General features: G+C 37.2%; 1 protein-coding gene across 5 annotated transcripts in view; it reads left to right on the top strand.

The window, feature by feature from the left end:
- Nucleotides 1–20,835, top strand: part of LOC145987872 (uncharacterized) — an 87,738-nt gene that overhangs the window by 6,292 nt on the left and 60,611 nt on the right. For 4 of the 5 annotated variants that reach the window (XM_083122640.1, XM_083122639.1, XM_083122641.1 and 1 more), the window contains exons 3-7: nucleotides 532–656; nucleotides 2,012–2,088; nucleotides 4,681–4,803; nucleotides 6,522–6,733; nucleotides 14,786–14,926. In XM_083122640.1, coding sequence (XP_082978766.1) covers nucleotides 532–656; nucleotides 2,012–2,088; nucleotides 4,681–4,803; nucleotides 6,522–6,733; nucleotides 14,786–14,926 — 678 coding nt within the window. Of the gene's footprint in view, nucleotides 1–531; nucleotides 657–2,011; nucleotides 2,089–4,680; nucleotides 4,804–6,521; nucleotides 6,734–12,873; nucleotides 13,101–14,785; nucleotides 14,927–20,835 lie in introns of those variants that run through there. The other variant, XM_083122642.1, reaches the window with a different exon arrangement.

The following is a 20,835-nucleotide window of genomic DNA, read 5'->3' as shown; positions in this document are numbered from 1 at the left end:
ATAAAGCAAATTAATACTGATTAACTACTACATGCTTTCAGGTGGAAAAAAGAAGGAATGGATTGGCATTGTTTTGTCCAACATGTCCAGTTTGCTTACCCTGATTAAGGGACATTTGGTATTTCCAAAGATTTGACATCCTTTGCGACCCTCAAATCTGGCGAATTCCAGATTTCATTCAGTTCAACATCAATAGGGAATGTAGGGAAAGCCAAAGGTACATAAAAGAAGCTGAAGTAAGTCAAAATTGCAGAATAGGCATTTTTAGGAACAATTATGCAAAATAGGCATTTAGAGGCACTATAAAAATGCATTTTTGGACTAGAAACATCATGGAATGAACTTAAAACAATAGAGCCAATCTTTTACCACAATGAAATTAAAAAGCCAAATAAGCAAAAATCCACACCCCAGTCATGAAACTTCTTTGGGAAAAGTATGTTCGTGGCAATGCATTAATATGTGTATCATACTGTAGCTGCCTTCAATAAGAAATTTCTATACTGATGTGATTAAATCTTTATGTTTTAGCTTTCAAGACAGAGGAAAACGTTTAAAACTTCAGCAGTTCATTGTTAAAAAATCAAATGAACTCTTTGATGCATCCTTTGTAGATGTTCGCCATGGAATGAAACAGCCAACTTCTGGGGAAGAAGGTATGTGTTGAAAAATATACTAGCTTCAAATTGCTAACTATGATAAGATTATTTCAGTGTTATTGTGCTTTTGCAGTTTACTTTACCAATGTGCATTGTAATAAATGTTCAGTATTGAAAATAACATGCATTACCTGAATTAAGTTTATTTTTAATTTCCTATTTAGTATAGTTTGATTTGTTGATACTACTACTGAATATTTGAATTTAGAATTAATTCAAATAGGCTATTAATTATCTATGATTTAAGTTTTGATTATTACCTACCACTTGGATTCTTCTGCCTGTAAGCATGCATTTAGTTTTTTCTGTTCTAACTTCCAAACCTACCTTCTTTTGCTGCTTCTAAAATTATTAATACATTAGTGTTATTCTTAACTGTATTCACATCATTCCCTAGTATATTAACATCATCTGCATATGCAAACAGCTGAGTTACCATTTAATAATTAGTCCTACTTTAGTTTCTTCCACCTTCCTAACTAATATTGTAGGGCTAAATTAAAAGCAAAGTCGATAAAGCATCTCATTAAATTCTGGATTTGAATTTTATTCTGTGATCCTTTTTTTCTGCATTGAGTGTTTAGTTTATCTTGTGTTTTGAGTTCTGAATATCTGGCAGGTTCATTTCGACTTTTGTTGTTCTTTTTTGTGTGCGCTTGTAAGAATGATGTATTGTACAACCAACAGCAAAGAATTGTTCCAATAAGCAGAGGAAAACATGCTTCAGCGTCAATATAATTCCATTCCTTAAAAAAGAACATAAGATGTAGAGGGGGGGGGGAGAAAAAATACCTGTGAACACTTTTCCTACTGTTATCTTAGCCACTGACTGTACTTGAAGGAAGATATAAAGGAAGAAATTTAGAACTGTGTGGAAGTATGAACATTTCAGTGCTAGAAGTAAGTATCTCCTAAGTTTCAAATTTTTGTTCATAGAGGCACCACTATGTTTATGCCCCAACAGTTAAGCATAGTACTAAGCTGGGACCCGAAAGATGGTGAACTATGCTCGGGCAGGACGAATCCAGGGCAAACCCTGGTGGAAGTCCGAACCGCCTCTGACATGCAAATCGACCGTCTGAGCTAAGCATAGTGGCAAAAGGCCAATCGAACCATCTAGTGTCTTTTTCTCAAAACTATCTTGAATGGAGTTCCATCACTTGTGCTCTGAATCCCTTAATTCTCACCAAGTACTTGATGGTAATGGAGGCAAAATGTTCAATATAAGTACATGACGGTACTGGGTAAACATAGCATGTTAGATTTTACCTTTTATGTTTTTAGTTTATGCAAGCATTTAATGTGGAGTAATGTGGAGATTTTTATCATTCACTTTTTTTTTTCTGTTTCAGACTATTATGCCATTATGCCCCCATACGAAACATTCCTACCCCTGGATAAGACAACTAGAGCAAGAAATTTTTTCGAGGTAAGTGCAGAATTATGGCTGGTATACAGCATGTTACCGTAGAACAGTGACATCTTTTTTTTCGTAGCCTCTTTTTCTTCCTGTGTGCCTATGAAGATGTTTTATTGTGTTTATATGTGATCGACACATAATAGATTCACTATAGCCAATGTTGCATCTTGGTAAAATTGTTGTTAGGTAGCATGTACACTCAAATAAAATTAGTTCCGTATTGTTATCTGACAGTAATGTTATCTATTTGATATTTCTTTTAAATACAGGCTGATTATAAAGTCACGATCTATTTTTGAGAAGAAGAGGCTTGAGATTAGAACAAATGTGTTGATTAAACTCCCGAGTAGTACATGGTGACACATAATCAACATTGAAAGAAAAAACATTGGACATGATAATTGGTTACTTACTTATTTAGAAAATTTCGCACTTCCGCCTTGCACAATTTAATGGTTAAATCCTATTAATTTCGAAGATCCACTGTCTTCATTCACAAAAGGGTACGACGTTTGAAGCGGAGATAGTACCGTGGTGGACAGTGGATCTTCAAAATTAATAGGATTTAACCATTAAATTGAGTGACGCGGTACCTTCTCTGCTTCAAACGCCGTACCCTTTTGTGAATGAAGACAGTGCATCTTCGAAATTAATAGGATTTAACCATTAAATTGTGCAACGTGGAATTGCGAAATTTTCTAAATTTCACGTAAGTGCTTTTAAACCGTGTTTACCGCAACCATCATGAATGATAAGTGGTGTACAGAAGAAAATCCATGAAAATGTCGCCTCAATGTACTTTCACATGAACACCCTGCATGTCTACACATGAATCCCAACGATGCACCATTTCACCAAACACCTTTGAGAACATTACCGGCCTCATGTTGAGCACAGCATGCTGGATACATTGAAGAGAGGTGATTTTCAACCTATAAACCTGTGACTTGATGTAGCCTCATGGAAAAATGTGAAGAAGTGTGAGGTCTGGAGACCGTGATGCCCATATACGTTGTGATCCCCTACCAATCCACCTACGTGGAAACGTAGCATCAAAGTACACATGAGCAGTATTTGCAAAATGAGGTGCTGCTCCTACCTGTTGGAAAACCATGGTTTCCAAGATGCTATCCGGCTTCAGTTGTGGTTGAAGGAAGAATCGCAGCATACCGAGATACACATTGCCTGTCACTGTGTGTCCTACGAAGAAAAATGGGCTGTATACCTTGGACTTTGTGGTCCCCAACCACACATTGACTTTGGAGGTGTTTCATTCCCATTGGAGAACCTCATGTGGCTGTTCATTGGCCCAAACTGCAATTGTGTCTGTTGATAGTTCCACATCTGTGGAAGGAAGGCTTCCTCACTAAACAACAAGTGCTCCATCAAATCTTCCTCCTCCACTGCCTGTAACAGCTCTGCACACATTTTTTCGCACAGTTTCTAACGTACACAACCGGAAGGTTTGTGGAATTTCCTTTTGAAAGTTGCCTGGACCTCTTTGAAGCGTAATCCCTGCAAACGTTCACACATCACAGTTATTCTCTCTTCAGTAGTCTGCATCTTTCACATCACTTGCAAGAGTAAGAAGAAATCAGCTGTTTACAGAAAAATGAATCCAAACTTTATAGTCACCCTGTATAGCAGGACCAGAAGTGTGCATCGCACTCGTGCATGTTGGGGAGGGGTTGAGTGGAGCAGGCTTCACTGGGTCCGAGCTGAATGGTCATGATGGCTTCTGACGGAAGGTTCTTTTGTTTGCGGTCGCTCTATAGCCAATAATCAAGTGTACAATTTTGCCCTAGTTTGCACAGGTGTACGGAATTGAGAGCTCTTCTGCTCAAGCAGCATGCACTCGAAGCTTAGTAGCACATGTATAACCTTGAATTGTCTGTGGTAGTGGGCCTTCAAATTTGGATTGTGAAGTAAAGAACGCAGTGAAATTGAGATAGTCATCATCTACGTGTTAATGTAGTTTTGTGTATCTTACCAATACACACTGATATATGGAAATGAAATAAATGATTATGGGCTGAAACTGCCTAAGCAATCGTTTTATATATATTTTTCTACGATTAGTGTTGCATTAAAGTGATGTTCGTTTCAACAGTCATAACTGCGTCCTATTATTTCACAGAATATGATTATTGTTTTTCTTAGTGAACAATAACGTGCAGTTAGTTATGTGTTGCACTGTGCTACGATATTTGTAATTGCTTAAGCAGGCCTGTGAGCATGTGTATCAAAAGATCCCATTTTACGTTTTGGTCTGTAGATATTGCATACTCATATTTGGGTCTTACATAGTAATATGCAGACTTATTATTTAGGATTGTTATTGCATAGTTTCCTTCCATGGTTTTTAGGTTCACAGTGCTGCTTATTAGGCTCTGAAATACATGATGTTGCCAATCATTCCATTATGAGTGTGGTATGTTCAAGCGTAGGGCTCTATGTGGGGGAATCAAACGAGTAGGAGCTAGCGAAAGTGCTCCCATGTGGCACTCTAGTGTTGAATCTTATTGGAACATTTTATTTTAGTATGTAAAGAACATTGGAGATTTAGTTGTTTTACTATCAACATATGTTGTTATTTTTCAGACTGTCAAGAGAGGTGATATTATCATTGGGTCGGTGTCAAGCAAACCTGTGTCTGGTCTTATATTGAAGATAGTGTGCAGTAATGTGGGGAAAACCAAGTATTTGTGGGATATTAACATCAAGGTAAGCTTTTCTTTCTTTTTAAAAAGGGAATCCTGTACATGATGCATGCCACAAGGGCTTTTGTCAGTTGTGAATCTGACTGCTATGTAGGTGATTTAGCTTTGATTCCAGGGTTGTTGAAATTTTTCTACCTATTTCTTTGCATAAGTGACTAGACCTCCTTACCTACCAACTTAACAGCTAAGTTCAGTAACCCTTAGATTCTGAGGTTGTTTTCCTGGTATTTACGTCCACACCAATCATGTTTCCAGCATGACATTCGAAATTCCGTAAGGTTTTAAATAAAAATGTAATATTTTTGTAACTTCATAAAGTTTCAAATCATACCACATTTTGTTCAGTACAGGTTAGAATATGAGTGGAGATAGTGGTAAGAGAAAGTGTAAAAAAATACTTATTTTTTTCTTTAAACTACCTGTACATTGCCTCTCATTGCAAAAATTATGCAATTCTTCTTGATATTTTTGGAAGAAAAAAATGTTTTCTAAAGAAAAGTACCATGCCCCGTATATACCCAAAACTTACAAGAAAAATACATTTAGAAAAGAGAATTACATCTCTGAAACTAATAACAATATACATTGGAACAGTGATTTTTTTTAAAGTAAAGTACTATTCCTTGTATATACCCAAAGCTTATAAGAACTAATCATTTTTAAAAATATATATACATATATATTTCTGAAACTAATAAGAATATAGTAATGATTCATACCTTGTGTCTATCTCCCTTGATGATGAACCAGTATTTCTTGTTATCTTGTATACCTCACTTGTGTTGGAGAAGAACCTAAATTATGCCACTGATGCAGCACAGAAGAACAACAAATGTCAAACATGTCTGCACTCTTAAGAAATCCAAATTTCGAGTGTTCGATCCTCCATAAGAAATTGGGACTCCCTACCTCAAACAAAGCACAAAAATACAAGTATAGGCAGATTTATTTCTTCACAGACTACAAAAGTAGCACCGCTAATTCAGCTTCCCCCTCAATCAGTCTTCCATTTGTCATTGGCTTCTGCTGGGTTATTAAGAATTGCCTGTAGAAACATGCGACTGTTGACTGCTCTATCAGAATGGTAAACACAACCCCCAACCCTCTTCCATTCTGACAAAATGGATACTCTTGGTATTTGTCTGCACACAGGAAAGGATTACTTTACCTTTGCAAGACTCTTAAAATTGAAGAACAGAAGTGATGTGGAATACATGAAAAGATTGAGGAAAAGGAAACATTTAATCTAGGAGATCCCCTTCCTCCAGATGTAGCAGCCAGATTGATTTGATTGAATTTGAAACTATGGGTGCATCAGCATTTAGGCTATTTTTCATCCATCACATTATACGGAGCCCAGCCCCTTACCATAACTAAAATAAAACGTGTCAGAACTAAAATATTCTTACCTTGGTTAAAATCTAAGGCTGTAAAAGGGTTCTCAGCACACATAAGGACAACACACACACACACACACAACCCTACAGAGGATCATACTGGCCGTAGGTTCATATAGCAGAGCCTCAGTCTGCAATATGGAGTCCAGGGTGTGCTAAGTGGAAGTAAGGTTGACATTTGGGTGTACTACCATGAACTGCGAGGTTCAATGATTCTTTCTGTGTCCATTAAAAAGTGGGCATTGGGATTTTTTTTTTTATGATTTTTCATGTGCTTCTGTAAGGGTTTATGAGATAAACTGCATTGTTGAACTCATTTCTGCAGGCTTTCTGCCCGATCACAAACATTATTCCACCTCAAGATAAGAAGAACATGAACAGAAATTATGTGCTGAATGACTTGGTTCGTTGTGAAGTTTTGGAGGTGCTGCCGGAGTCTGAGAAAGTTGTCTGTGGAATGAAAGGAATCACTTTGCAGCCTGACCAGGATATTCGTCTTGGGCTTATTTACCCAGAAGATTTACCTCTCTCATTCAAGTAAGCATTTTCTTTTATTATAGACAGACTTGAATGTTCATTTTCATGTTAGAAAGGTGAGTTAGGTGATGTGCTGTTTTTATTCTATTTTAATTATTTTTCCTCCGTTTTGTTTTATTGATTAAGTTCATATTTAAGGAACATATAATGGACTGATTTAGCACAAATATAACAGCTAATTAGTTTTTAAATTTTGATTGCTATTAAGGAACAAAACAAGATATTATTTTCTACTAGAAGCATATGCATAAATACTTGTCTGTTAATACTGCTCAATGAAGTGAGTGATAATATGTATTACAGAGTGGTAAAGGCAGCTATGAGAAAGATAAGTTCACAAAATATCAATAGAACAATATTTGACATATGAAATCCATGATGGCAAGTTGCTAGAAACCAATTTTGAAAGTTGGACCTGTGATGTTTTCAAGTGGTGCACTGACTGAGAAGTAAAGACAAAGTGAAATTGAAACCAAAAAAGACCGACAAATCCACTTTGTTTGTGTAGAGGGCTATTTTACAACATGCTGCTTCATCTGAGCTCGTTTTTGAGCTTTTCCAAGCAGGTAAGAATGAAGTACATTATTATGAAAGCAATCACCTCTTATTTTCATACCATGTTTACAGAATCTTTTCATTCAGTGGACCAATTCATTAGGCTGTGGTATGCGGAAGGTACCGCTTTTTAACAGCTACCTCATAATATACTGCGAGTGAATAATTACACATGTGGAATGAACAGTTACGAATGAATAATTCAATAAACTGAGGAGAGTTGAACAAGAATATCTGTACCATGAGATTCCATGAGAATGAAGATATTTGAAACTTACCAAAATAATACTTAACTGATGTCATGGTTCAACCTTTTAAGTATTGATTGACAAGAAGACTTCCTTTGGTATGTATACTTGGGGAAAGTTTTTTTTAAATCTAGTGTCACCAAGCAGGTAGGTGAAAGTTACATTAGGTTAAAATAGGCACTCATCTATTTACAGAATGTTCTGTGATGGTTAGGCAGCACAGATTTTCCCTGTAGTGATAAGAACATGGGTGTGAAAATTTGTTGGGGACATAATAGTTATGTAATTGTGAAGAATTGCAAGGAACCTTTCTTCTGGACATGAAGTTAACAGGCAGTAGAAACAATGCTGGTCCCTTTTTGTCACACCACCAAGCGGAGACTGCTTGCTTTGTGGTATTAATAAGTGGTTTGTGATAGAGATCATGTTTAAACTAGTTTTGAGCACATCTATATGCAAAAATGTTATAATTCTCTTTCTACTTAAAAGTAAAATGCTTGCATGTGCACACACTTGTGTGTAGAATTATTATTTTTTCTGTTCAGCTATAAAATGGTAAAATATGGATTTCAGGAATTTTATATCCAGAGTAAATTTGCCAAGGGTTTAAGTAGGAATAAATAAAGTATTTTAAAATTGGTCAGATTTGTTGCAAGTATGTTACTCACATTTTTTTTAAAAAAATTTTGGAAATATGCATGCATTTATGCTCTAAAAATTACCAAACATGTCCTAGAAAGGTAAATATATTGCCAAAAATTGCAATATATTCCTTTTCTTTTGTAGTTAAGTACACTTCAAAATATGGTTTTGGGTTAAGAGGGGGGAAAAGAACTTTCACTCGTGTTTTGTTTCATAGTACATTCCTTCTAAATATTATCTCCCTTCACTAATTCTAATGTACATACTTTAAAAAAAGAGGGGTAAGACAAAATTCCCTTTCATTATGTACACTTATTTCATGTATAGTATCTGTCAATGTTAATAGCACACTCAATGTGACCAAGACATGTCTTTTTATATCATGTTTTTGACCAATGTATGGCCTAAAGCAAAAATGTGGTAAAAGATATGCATTTCAATGTTATGTTCACAATAGCTGCAAATGGGTTTAGATTAACGTGTAATTTGATGTCCGTGCCAGGATAAAAATACAAAGTCAATAAAGCCAAGCACTAGTTGTAAGTACATTTGACATAACTAAACCAGACTTTTGCTTTAAAATATTAATTGATTTAAGAGAGATGCAGAACATAAGTTCATAGAAGCAGTCTTTTTGAAAAGTGACGCCAGTGTTTCCACAGAAGTTTGATGCAGAATTGTTAGTGCTACTGTATTTTGCATAATGAATAGGACATTCTAACTCCATGAAGGTAGAAATTGATGCAAAAAATGCAGGCTTGACTAGGATCTCTGGCATACCATGCATCTGTTGGCATTTTGTTTACCTAGCAATGTACGAGGTGCAGTCATAAAGGATATTCATAAGTCTACTGTGATAATGCACCAGCATATGACAGTGCTAAAGAGGGCTAGATGCTATAAATGTGGACAAAGTAATCTCAAAGACAACCATGAAGTGGCCAATTGCCATTCAAGCGGGAACCAAGCATTGTGGCAGGAGTGGAGGCCTCAGCATATCACTATTGGTGAGATCAGGCAGGAAGTCCACAAGAAGTCCAACCCTGCACCATTATCTACAGTTCTTTACACATGACAAAGGTCAGTGCCTGATGGGTTGTGAGATAGCTTACACCCATGCAAAAAGAGTAGATACCAGACTAGGTGAGGGAAATGTTGCTGCTGTGCCAGGATGACGTGGACGATATCTTTGACCCACTCAAAAATATAAATGAATGCTGGGTGTACACTACAACCCAGAAAAGAATGTAATGAGTAAACAATGGAAGCACAACCACAAAAGGCAAAAATGCTGCCATAATCCTAGAATAATAGGATAATAATCTTTGCTGTTTTTGGGACTGCAACAGTGTACTTAGCCTGATTATGCCCGAAAGACCAAATATCACTGGAAGATATTATCAGGACCTCCTCGCTAAGCTATGAGGGATTATCAGCGAAAAGCATGGCGTAATGCTGAGGTTCTCACTCCTTGCAGACAATGCACCTGCCCATTTACTGTCATATTTTGGCCATGAACTCCTACCTATGACGTTCTACTAATCTACAATTTTAGGAAGGTGTGTGGAAATGTCCAGAATTAGGAAATTACAAAGTGTAGAACGTACAATAGTTTTGATGTTTGAAGCACCTACCACGAGGTTAAGCATAGCTTCAAGACTCTGAACGAACCTCACAATGAAGGGACCGAATTGACTCAGTATTCGGGCGAACCATCTGGAAGCTTGCAAATTTGTCCTTTTATAGCAAGATGCATATTCCATAGATAACACTTCCAAAATATTTGTGTAAAGATCTAACTACAACTATCCTATGCACTAAACTACATCGCATGACCATAGTTGCATTTTACCGTAAGTTCTGGATAAATCATGTAACAAGATTTATATTAATTTCAAACTAAATCAGTTTTTTCAATTTGATTACGTAGATTTTTTAACAAATTTAACAACTTCACAATAGCAATAACGCGTCCATTTTAACAAGTAATATTTGGTACACGTTGCAATTTTCATTATGTTCTCATAACAGATAAATATACGTATACATCAACCTGAGTGGGCAATCATATTTGCATTTAAGAATTTACAGCTTTAGGTTTTCTTTCTGTTCAATTGTCGTTAGACCTATACCCAGCTTATAATAATAATATAGATGCTCAGAATGTAATCTATCTACATATTTGATTGTATCCCCATAATTTAACCTACTTTTATTTCAAATGACAAAGGGAAGAGAAAGGGTGGGCAACAAATTGTTAACGTTTGCAAATCACCTTTTGATGTTAATAGATTAGTTCTATCACCAACATAGTTTATGAATAACGTCGTGGTTCGCCGCGAGTACTCATTTGCAACTAATCAAAAAGCTCAAGGATTTACACGCAACATTTTTCTTGAAGTACATTACTTTGATTTACGAATGTTACTTTTAATCGCAGCATTTACGCACACAATTAGAAAACACAAGGTTTTTAATTTATAACGTTCCAAGCAAATTTATAGCGTTCACAAAGCACATGCAGTTGATTGTTCTTTTTTAGGCAATCTTTCGAAGCAAGCAGACTAGCATAATAATCATTGATTTTTACACTTCGTAATTTTCAGAAAGACAAGGCATTTTAATTTTCGCGGCAATGAAGTACTGATTTTAACTATCAAATATACGTTCAATGCAACACGGTCAAAACCACAAGATAGTCATTGCACTGCACATACCTGTTTTAGTTCGCTATGTCATACTACGTTGTCAAATCAAGTCCTTCCAAACACCAAAGTTGAAGTTTCCAATTACCGATACAACTGACCTACTCAAGCAGTTGTAAGAAATTCAATTGCACTGCTTGTAGATTGTGGGAAGAGTAGAACCATCATCTTTACTTCTTCATTCTACGACGTGACGTAGGGTGAATGGAAAATAACTGGCAACTTGGAGATATCAATCGAGGTGGCTGAATCACTGAAAATCCTGCTGTATGCATCAATTCCGTAATACCAAAGTAGATACGCATATTTTGGCGACGAAACTTACCTCACTCAGTGAGTGAATACCAATTTGCCGTGATAGCCTCGTATACTTCGAAACTTGTACATGACTTGCTATACTTGCTCGTTGTGCGTAAGGCTTTAAAAAAAATACGAATCAAAAAACTAAGTCATTTTTCGTAGTTTACTTCTCCTTTCCAAAGAGGGGAAGTTGGTCTCGAAACCAGCGAGAGACTTCAAATGTGCGCTGCCCAGCACTGACTGATTTCACATTTTTTTACTTCACCCTTGCAGCTGTGACAACAGTGCTGCCATCAAACGAGTGTTTGTCGAACAAATATGCCGACAAGTAAATGCGTAAATAGCGAATCGACGACAGTGGCAGAACACACTACAATTGGGGAGTTTTTTATGGCAAACCAATTTTATGTACTTTTTGGCATAGAAAACGCCACATGCCTCACCCAACCTGGCACCTAGCAACTTCCTCTCTTCTTGCCAGGCATTTCCAGGATGAATATGTGATTCCATGGTGGAGCTATACTTTGACATCCAACTTGCTGCTGTCTGCAACCTTTGTCCCTAGTGAGTGAGCATCACTGGGAGAAGTTTGTTGCTTTATGTGGTGTAAATGCAGCTCTCTTCCTTCATGGTAATACAATAAACTTTATGACCGCCCCTCGTACATGATCTACTGAAGAGTAGTATCCATGATTAAAGTTACGCATGCCAGTACTGATTCAGAGTTAATAGCTAATTTTAAATGGTGGTTCATGCTGGGTACTTACCAGGGTTGAACCAATACTACTATCAAGTGATGCTCGTAGTTGAGAATAATTTTACATGGTGTTATGTAAGTTCTTTGAAACCTCAATTTTACGTTCTGGCTTTTGCATTTTAATTCTCTGCTCCCAGTGTAGCAAAACATTACAAAATTTTCCCAGGTTATACATTTATAAGTGTTGTTTATGCTTCGTCCCTTGAAAAATGTAGAATCAAGTTTCTACATTGGAAATCTAAAGGTTAAGAATATATATGCCGTAAATAGACTTACAGTAAGTTGAATCATTAGAGAATGATTTAGAAATTTAGTTTAAAATACCTGGAAAGAAATTGAGGAAGAGTACCACCACTATTATACAACTCTGAAACCCAGAACTCGGTACATATGATGGGGTTATTAATAAGTAAGGAATCAAATCTATAAGCATTTATTTCCACGAATCATTAGTCAAATTGTACTTTTCTATTTTTATTATTTTTTCCCATGTGTTTTAGGGAATGGAATTGTACTTGCCGTGTTAATAAGGCTTCTTTTCCCATTCTGATGAACCATTGTGGAATTATTTTTTTAATTTCTCCATTCCACATTTTCAGTTTAATTCCTATGATTTTTCACTGTCATGCTCTTTAGTTTTTGATCTGTGTGGTTTTTATCTGTTGTACATATTTCCTACTATTTTTCTTTTTTTTTTGGAAGAAATGTGCTTTGCAAAGCAGGGGAGAAGTTTTTAATACTCTGTTTATGCATGCTGAATCAAAAACTATGTGCACATTTCCTAAATCATTGTAATGGATTGTGTTTTTACTGAAACAGTGTTCTCATTATTTTAATTAATAGAGAAATAAATGTTAATTACATGTTTATTTGACATTACAGCTTGATTAAACGTAAGAGTGGTGATTAAAAAATATGGTTATGTCCCTCTGAAAAAAAAAATATGATTTTGGCAGAAGAACGTGACATGTTATCTGAGAGGAACCAACTTTTGGGATGATTTTTCTGTTAAACGATTCTTAAAAGCATGGCTGCCTTTATGAGAGATTATTCATATTGTTTCTATATTATGAGGCAGCACACAGTGAAGAATTCTAATGAACACTGATGGGATTATGCATTTTTAAATAAATAACAACCTGTAGTCATCAGGCAAACAGGTGAGATAAAAATATTCTGTTGGTTAGGATGTGGTGGGAAACTAATAATACATATTGTATATTTTCAATCTGTGTTACGTGTATATAAAGACAGGTCTGCATGGGACCCTTGCAAGTGAATGGCAGTTACTTACACATCCCTTCTTTAATTATGGTTTACTGATATTTCTCTTCTATTAGTTATAAGAGTTAAGTGAAGTACATTGGAAAATCATTTGTAAACGTGCTCATAATTGTGAAGCATTATAATGTGTTGTGTACTGTATACATCTGAAGATATTTTAATTTGTCAAGAAATGTTTAACTTACAAGTTTCTTTAATAACTTTTCAGTGCTGTATCATATTACCTGTGTGGAATTCTAACATTTTTTGTAGACCTTTTTGGAAGGAAAATATGATAGTTACAGAACACATCTAACTGGTGAAATAATTGTATTTCTCTTTACAATATGATATAATATGATACAATACATGACCCAAATGAAGTAACCGGTCCATTAATGAGCCTGCTTGGTGGCTAACCACATTAAGAGGTCAACTTTCGATCTCGCCACGTAAAGTTCCCAAGTTTGAATTCCAAACTGGTCATGAGTATTCTGTGTATCCCTTCATCGATTTCATCTAATCTTCACGCATTCTCATTGTCGCACTTACCAAAAGTGGTTGCACATTGGTTTTACAGAAATATGTTGGTGAAAACTGAAGCCTCAACCAGGACATCAATCCGGGTTTTTAATTTCCGTCATTTTACCTGTGTGGGATTCTCTCGAATTTGATAGAGTATGCGTGCATTTTGTAATGTGCTTTCAATTCCAACAGTTCATTTATTGAAAATGGTTGCAAAATGGATGATTACCTGAGTGTTGAAAATAAGGCTGAACTCATGTGAATGTTTGGGAAATTGCACTCATAAATATTGGCATCATCATCACAGATGTGGTTACAATCCATTTCATCGCTGCATTTTCATTAACTTTACACCTCTCACTTTCAGATACCTTGGTTGTTTTGGTTATTGGGTGGTTGTTTTATCTTCTGTATGAATTGTCTATTATTTACTTGAGTCGTAATCATATTTTGTGTATTTTATCATCATTTCAATGCACACACTTCAATAATTGTTCAAAAGACTTGGGTGAAGGGTCACCCCTTAACTGATGTTCAAGTTTTCACGGTAGTAATTATTATGCATTTTATTACAAGAAATTGGTGGTTTATTATAATTTCCGTGGCAGATTCATTTGTATTCTTAACCTATTTTTCAAATTGTCCCTTAGTGATTGCTAGCTGTAAATGTAACACATATTGCAATTATTTTTTTTAATGAAAGATATATATATATAAATGTGTATTAATCAGCGAAGATGAATTCAGCGATACTGTGACAGATTACCATGAACATGGAAATATTTGTCAAATTTACTTGTTATACGCCTTGCTTACATATTTTCTATAATGTATGTCTTCTATTTTAGATCATTTGGAACATATTCTAGCCTGATGTTTGCAAGAGAAAAATGGTGGTAAGCCTTTGATTAGTTATGGACACTGAATACAATCTGCAGATGTATTAGAAAACCTGAAAAATAATATTGTGCAAGGGTGGTATGATATTTCAGTATAGGGTGTTTCAGTATCGTTTAGAGCATAAATTTAATGCATGTATTTTCTGTCTGCACCACAGGAAAGCTCAAGAACATAAAGGCGAGAGCTACGAGAAGATTCTGGAGAGATGCCTGGGTTTTAACAACCCCAACAACACGAACCACCTAGCGAACATTATGGGACATGGATCAAGAACCTACTCCCACATGAGGGGCTTGAGGTACACACTTAACTTGTAGCCATTCTTAGTTTTTATCTGTCATAGTTTATACAACAGATTACTTCAAGAAAGTGTAAACATCATCATCATTGTTTCGTTATTTTTGATTGTATGACAAGTTCATTGACAAATTTTTTGTTACAGGTTTTGTCAGGATTTTATTGAATTAAGTTTGGTGTCAGTTGTGACAAGTTGGAAACACTACAATGACTCACTTAGATTCCATATTTTTTTGTTTTACCCGCAATTGTGGCAGAAGGCCTGTGTGACGTCATAAATCCAAGATGGCTACCGCTTCATGCACTAACTGAGAAAATCCATCATAACTCCTTTAGTAGTGGTTTTGGAAAAATTTTCATATATACCAGGTGTATAAGCTCAAATCTGCTGTTTTGTAGTCAGAAAAACACATGGTTTGTTCATAGAAAGCAACAAGAAATTTATTCAAAGTACTTGCCCTCGCGAGCTACACATTTTGCCCACCCACATTTTGTGGATACCATGCCAAAAAAAAGTCCTTCTCTTTTGAGGCAAACCACTCATCAAGCCATTTTCGGACGTCTGCATATGAATCGAAGTGCTGCTCAGCAAGGGCGTGGCCCATCGACGAAAACAGATGGTAGTCGGAAAGGGGCCAGGTCTGGTGAATAGGTGGGTTGGGGTAGCACCTCCCAGTTGCGTGTCTCCAAGTAGTTTTGGACCAGTCTTGACGTGTGTGATGGGGCGTTGTCGTGGAGGAAAATCAGCTTGTCATGTCTTCGTTGATAATCCGGCCTTTTGTCACACAGAGCACGGTGCAATTTGATCAGTTGTTGGTGGTGGCAGTGACAGTTTCACCAGGTTTCAACAGCTCAAAGTAGACGATACCCTGTTGATCCCACCAAACACACAGCATCGTCTTCCGGCCAAAGCGATTTGGTCTCGAGGAAGATGTTGATGGTTGGCTGGGATCAACCCACGATTTCTTGCGTTTAGGATTCTCGAAATATATCCACTTTTCATCGCCAGTCACAATCCGATGCAGGAAAGACTTTCTTTTTTGTTTGGCAAGGAAGATTCACATGTGTTTTGGTGTGTCTCCAGCTGCCGATCGGTCAATTCATGCGGCACCCATTTTCCAATCTTTTGAACCTTTCCCATGCCACATAGATGCATGGAAATGGCTGCTTGAGTAACACCCAATTGCTTGGCAAGCATCTTTTGAATTTGGGTATCGTCCTCGTCCAAAAGAGCCTGCAATTGAAGGTCCTCAACCTTCCTGGGCCGATTTTCACGCTTCTTGTCGCTCAGGTCAAAATTGCCATCTTTGAACCGACGAAACCAATCCCTGCACGTTGTTTCCAATACAGCACTGTCACCATAGGCCTCCACAAGCATTCGATGCGATTCGGCAGCCGATTTCTTCAAATGGAAGCAGAAAATCAGAGCTTCCCGCATATGCTCTTTTTCTGGCACAAAACTAGACATGCTTACCACAGGAACACTGTCTGTTGTTGTCTGCACGTGCTGACGATGTGCACTGATTCGTGTTGGCAGATGTCCAACTCATACAAACACCAGGTATGGCGTGCCCATGGTAGCTTCATACGCTCACTAACGCCATCTATGAGCAAACAGCAGATTTAAGCTTATACACGTGGTACATGTATTGTTCAGAATTGAAAAAGGAACAAAATTTATTCTTACCATGTTTTTCATATCTCACACTGTTATGGAGATATATCCAGTGAAACTATTTCATGCCCTTTTCTGCAAGGATTCTATGCATATTTTACACTTTACTTGACATTCTGGCATATAAAAGGGAAAAAATACTGCCTGTGATATTTTGTTGATGACTACCTCTGCAGACATTAACAGACAAAAAGGACCATATCTCCTTAACTCCTCTAGGAGTAATTTTGACCATTTGTAAGTTTGTTGGGTTTTTACATGAAGAGAAGACATGTGTATGAAGGATGCTTTCATTTGGAGGCATGCAATCATGTATTACAATGTGTCAGAAACCATAATGACGTCCAAAATCCAAGATGGCCACCGTGGAGGTTCTGCACATGATATACTGTGAATATCCTGATTTAGAGTTTGATTATCAGATTTTTCCATTTTCTGTTACTAATAAAAAATTGAAAAATATTTTTAAATTTTTTATAACTACAATAGTGTCCAAAAGTTAAGCATAACTAAGATAAGTGACAGAACTGCATAAAACATGGTGAAAATTAATCAAAACATTATTCTATGGTATACAAGAGAGTAGAATGCATGAAATTAACAATTGTTTTTTAGTGCAAGGACATAAAGGTAAAAAAAAAAAAAAAAAAGTAAAGTGTTCCCCTGTGCATAGCACCACGCCATGAAGGCGTATAGGGGGTGTGGGGGTAACGCCCCACACTTTCTTGATCCGGTCGTGAGTGGGGGTGATGTGATCAGCATCACGCCCCTGACCGCCTTTACCCCAAAGGTACCCATGTTATTCGATGCTGGGTGGGCGCCGGGCCTACTTTCACCATTAGAAAAGTTCCCGGATTTGAACCGGCCGGGGACATACATGCAAAAAATAAGAACATAGAAGATACTTCCTTGACGGAAAAAAAGAGACTGGGGTGAAGTTATCCCTAACTGCTACCTAGGTACACACCCTGGCAACGACGTAGCATGCTATTTACAAGGTGGTTCAAGAGTTCTACAGGCAGCTTGTTCCATTTCCCATGAAGAGGAGTGCGGAGCTCTGGAAATATCTTTGGTGGAGGATCGCGAGCAAACTCGTCTCCTTAAGACCCTATAGGATTTATGTCTGGGGACCTTGGTGGCCAGTCATGTTCAAGAAAGTCATCCGCCAATTTGGTTTGATGCACACATGTATTATCATCTTTTCAGCCTTGAAGTTGAAGTCTAATCCGACTGGGCCTCTGAAAAGTCACACATGTTGGAGTACCTCGTTTCTCTCTCTCTGGGCAGTAAGAGTACTTCATTCCTGTGCCTCTGGGAAGTAAGAGTACATCCAGCAGAGACGTGCAGCTCCGTACGTCCATTGAGCATGATGTCTTCCCATACCAGTATTCCATCTCGACCAAACTGATCCCTTTCTATGATATTTCTTGGATTAAATCGTAATAGAGGTTCTCCCCAGATGAATGTGCAACGGGAATCATTTTGCAAACTGATTCTGAACTGATCCTTCATACACATGTCTTCCCTTTGTGTAAAAACCCAACAAACTTACAAATGGTCAAAATTACACTTAGAGGAGTTAAGGAGATATGGTCCTTTTGTCTGTTAATGTCTGCAGAGACAGCCATCTTGGATGTATGATGTCACACAGGCAATACGCCACAATAGTAGGCATCAACAAAATATCACAGGCAGTAATTTTCCCCTTTTATATGCCACAATGTCGAGTAAAGTGTAAAATATGCATAGAATCCTTGCAGAAAAGGGCATGAAATAGTTTCACTGGATATATTTCCATAACAGTGCGAGATATGAAAAACCTGGTAAGAATAAATTTTGTTCCTTTTTCAATTCTGAACAATACATGTATCTATGAAATTTTTTCCAAAAGTACTATTAAAGGAGTTATGATGGATTTTCTCAGTGCATGAAGCGGTAGCCATCTTGGATTTATGACATCACACAGGCCTTCTGCCACAATTGTAGTACATGATTGTGTACCACACTAGCAACATATTACCGGTAGTCATATATTCCCTTCATTCAAAAACCCACGGACTATAGAAATATTGATATATGTCCCTGGACTAAGCTGTCAATCTTCAAGATTCAGTAGTCTAAACAATAATTTTTTTTCCGCATAGTCCTTCCTGGACTCCACATTCCAATATCTTTGTTACATCTTGCCTCATTCTAGTTCAAGGAAGTTGGTTTGAAATCAGGAATAACACTAGAATGTGATGTTTTCCTAAGTACAGCTCCAGCTACCGCATGATATATTCATCCCCTAAAGTACGAGTTCACAAAGTCATTCATTGAAATATTTAAAATGTCATTTCTCCATATGATGCTTGCTTTGATGACCAAGATGAGTGTTGGAAATTACACTATTGCCTTGTTTACATGCCAGTTGATCTGGCTACTATTGTAGAGTAGTTGCCATTGTTGGTTGTTTAGCCCATTTCTCATTTAACTCTATCTCCTACCAGCTAGCAAGCTGGAAATCTTTATTTCCCAAGTTACTGGCAAACTCTTTTAACCAACTGCACTACATTTCATTTTGTTACGTGCTTCTATACTCTGTGCTCGTCTGGCAAATGTCAGAATATCATAGTAGTGTGTGAAAAATACCGTATTTACGTGTGTATAATGCACACCCCAGGTTTTTGATTGGGGGAGGGGGAGACAAACAATTATATCTCGTATATAATTCGCAGTACATTCCAGTTTCAAGAAATGGCTTTCTTAGTTGTAGGTTGTAAAGCTGTTGCTATGTGGACCAAGATGAGAATATCCTCTTGTGTAAACAATATGTCACTAACCCATGCCACCTCCTCCTCCCTCCACTGTGTTTGCCTCCCAAAACTTACACTCTTTAACCATCTTATTTATTCTGTGTTAGTAGAAAGAGAGATCAAAATTACCTTACGTATTTGCAGTGCTCAGGAAGTTATTTTCTATTATTTCTTGCCCAACAAATTCCGCTGATAAGCATCCCATGTGATGAGAGGTGCATGCTCAAATTCAGCCAGAATGACACTGCTTTTCTTGGTGTCTCAGAACATTACATTACAAAGTGAAAAATTGTGGGAAATAGCCTTCAAACTTTTACACGTAGTTTTGCTCATTCCTTCTTTACTTTTTGTAAAAAAAACTTAAAGTATATAATTTTTCGATGACTTACGTAACATTTATACGAAGCACATTCAGGACCCTCAAGCTAGCAGTTACCAGTACAAGATTTCTTCCATTAAGGCATTTACACACTCCATATATATAATATTATTTGGCCAGTAATACATTTTAATTATTATTTTCTTTTTCCTTTTGTTTTCTTTCATCCAAAGTACCCTAAAAATCAGAATGTTCCTTCATTTTGGGATGAGCTTATTTCAACCACATTTCACATTAGTGTCGCTATCTGAATGGAGTACTGTTGGCATATTCAGAAACTCCATTATTTAAGCTTTTTAACGATGTATAACATGATATGTTTCCGTAAACATGAAAGATCAATGCAAGTGTCACAAAATCATAGAATCACCCTGTATGGTTTCGTGTTGGCTGTTCGAATTATTCCATGCATAATACACACAGATTTGGGGGCAAATTTTTTGGAAAAAAGTGTGCATTATACAAGGTAACCAAAAAAGTTCTTGCTGTTTTTGATGTCCCATTAATCATGTGCTCACAGAAAGGAAACTAAATGATGTACGTGCCTGCCAAACGATCCGGAGTTAGTCTGACCATAGACTGTCAGTAATACAGGCACATTGCGCACGCACAGCAGTCATACCTCGTCCAGTGTCGAAGAGAAATGGAGGTATCGAAGCAGCTTGTTCGAGTGTGTTTGTTGTATGACTTTAAAGTGGGCCTGTCAGCTGCCGCATCAAGTCGCTGCATTTGCCAGGCATTTGGGGAGAATGTCGTGAACGAACTCACTCCCAGGCATTGGTTCCAGAAATTCCGTTCGGGAGATGTGAGCCTTTTGGATGAACCTCGCAGTGGACGACCACATGTGTGGCATGACGAGGCCCTGAAAGCAGCCATCGAGGAGGACAGTGGTCTAACGTGTGATGAACTTGCAGAAAGGTTCCATGTTTCCACTGAAATAGTCAGACTGCACCTGCATGATAGGAAGTCATACAGGTTAAGCAAGTGGGTACCCCACACATTGTCGGCAGCCAACAAGGAACAACGAATGGCAGCCTGTTTGTCCTTGCTCCCTCGGAACC

The sequence above is a fragment of the Lepisma saccharinum genome, chromosome 5, assembly GCF_977018435.1.
Source record: "Lepisma saccharinum chromosome 5, izLepSacc3.1, whole genome shotgun sequence".
NCBI lineage: Eukaryota > Metazoa > Arthropoda > Insecta > Zygentoma > Lepismatidae > Lepisma > Lepisma saccharinum.
The sequence above is the reverse complement of the archived record's forward strand: the minus strand, read 5'-3'. Positions and strand labels throughout refer to the sequence as shown.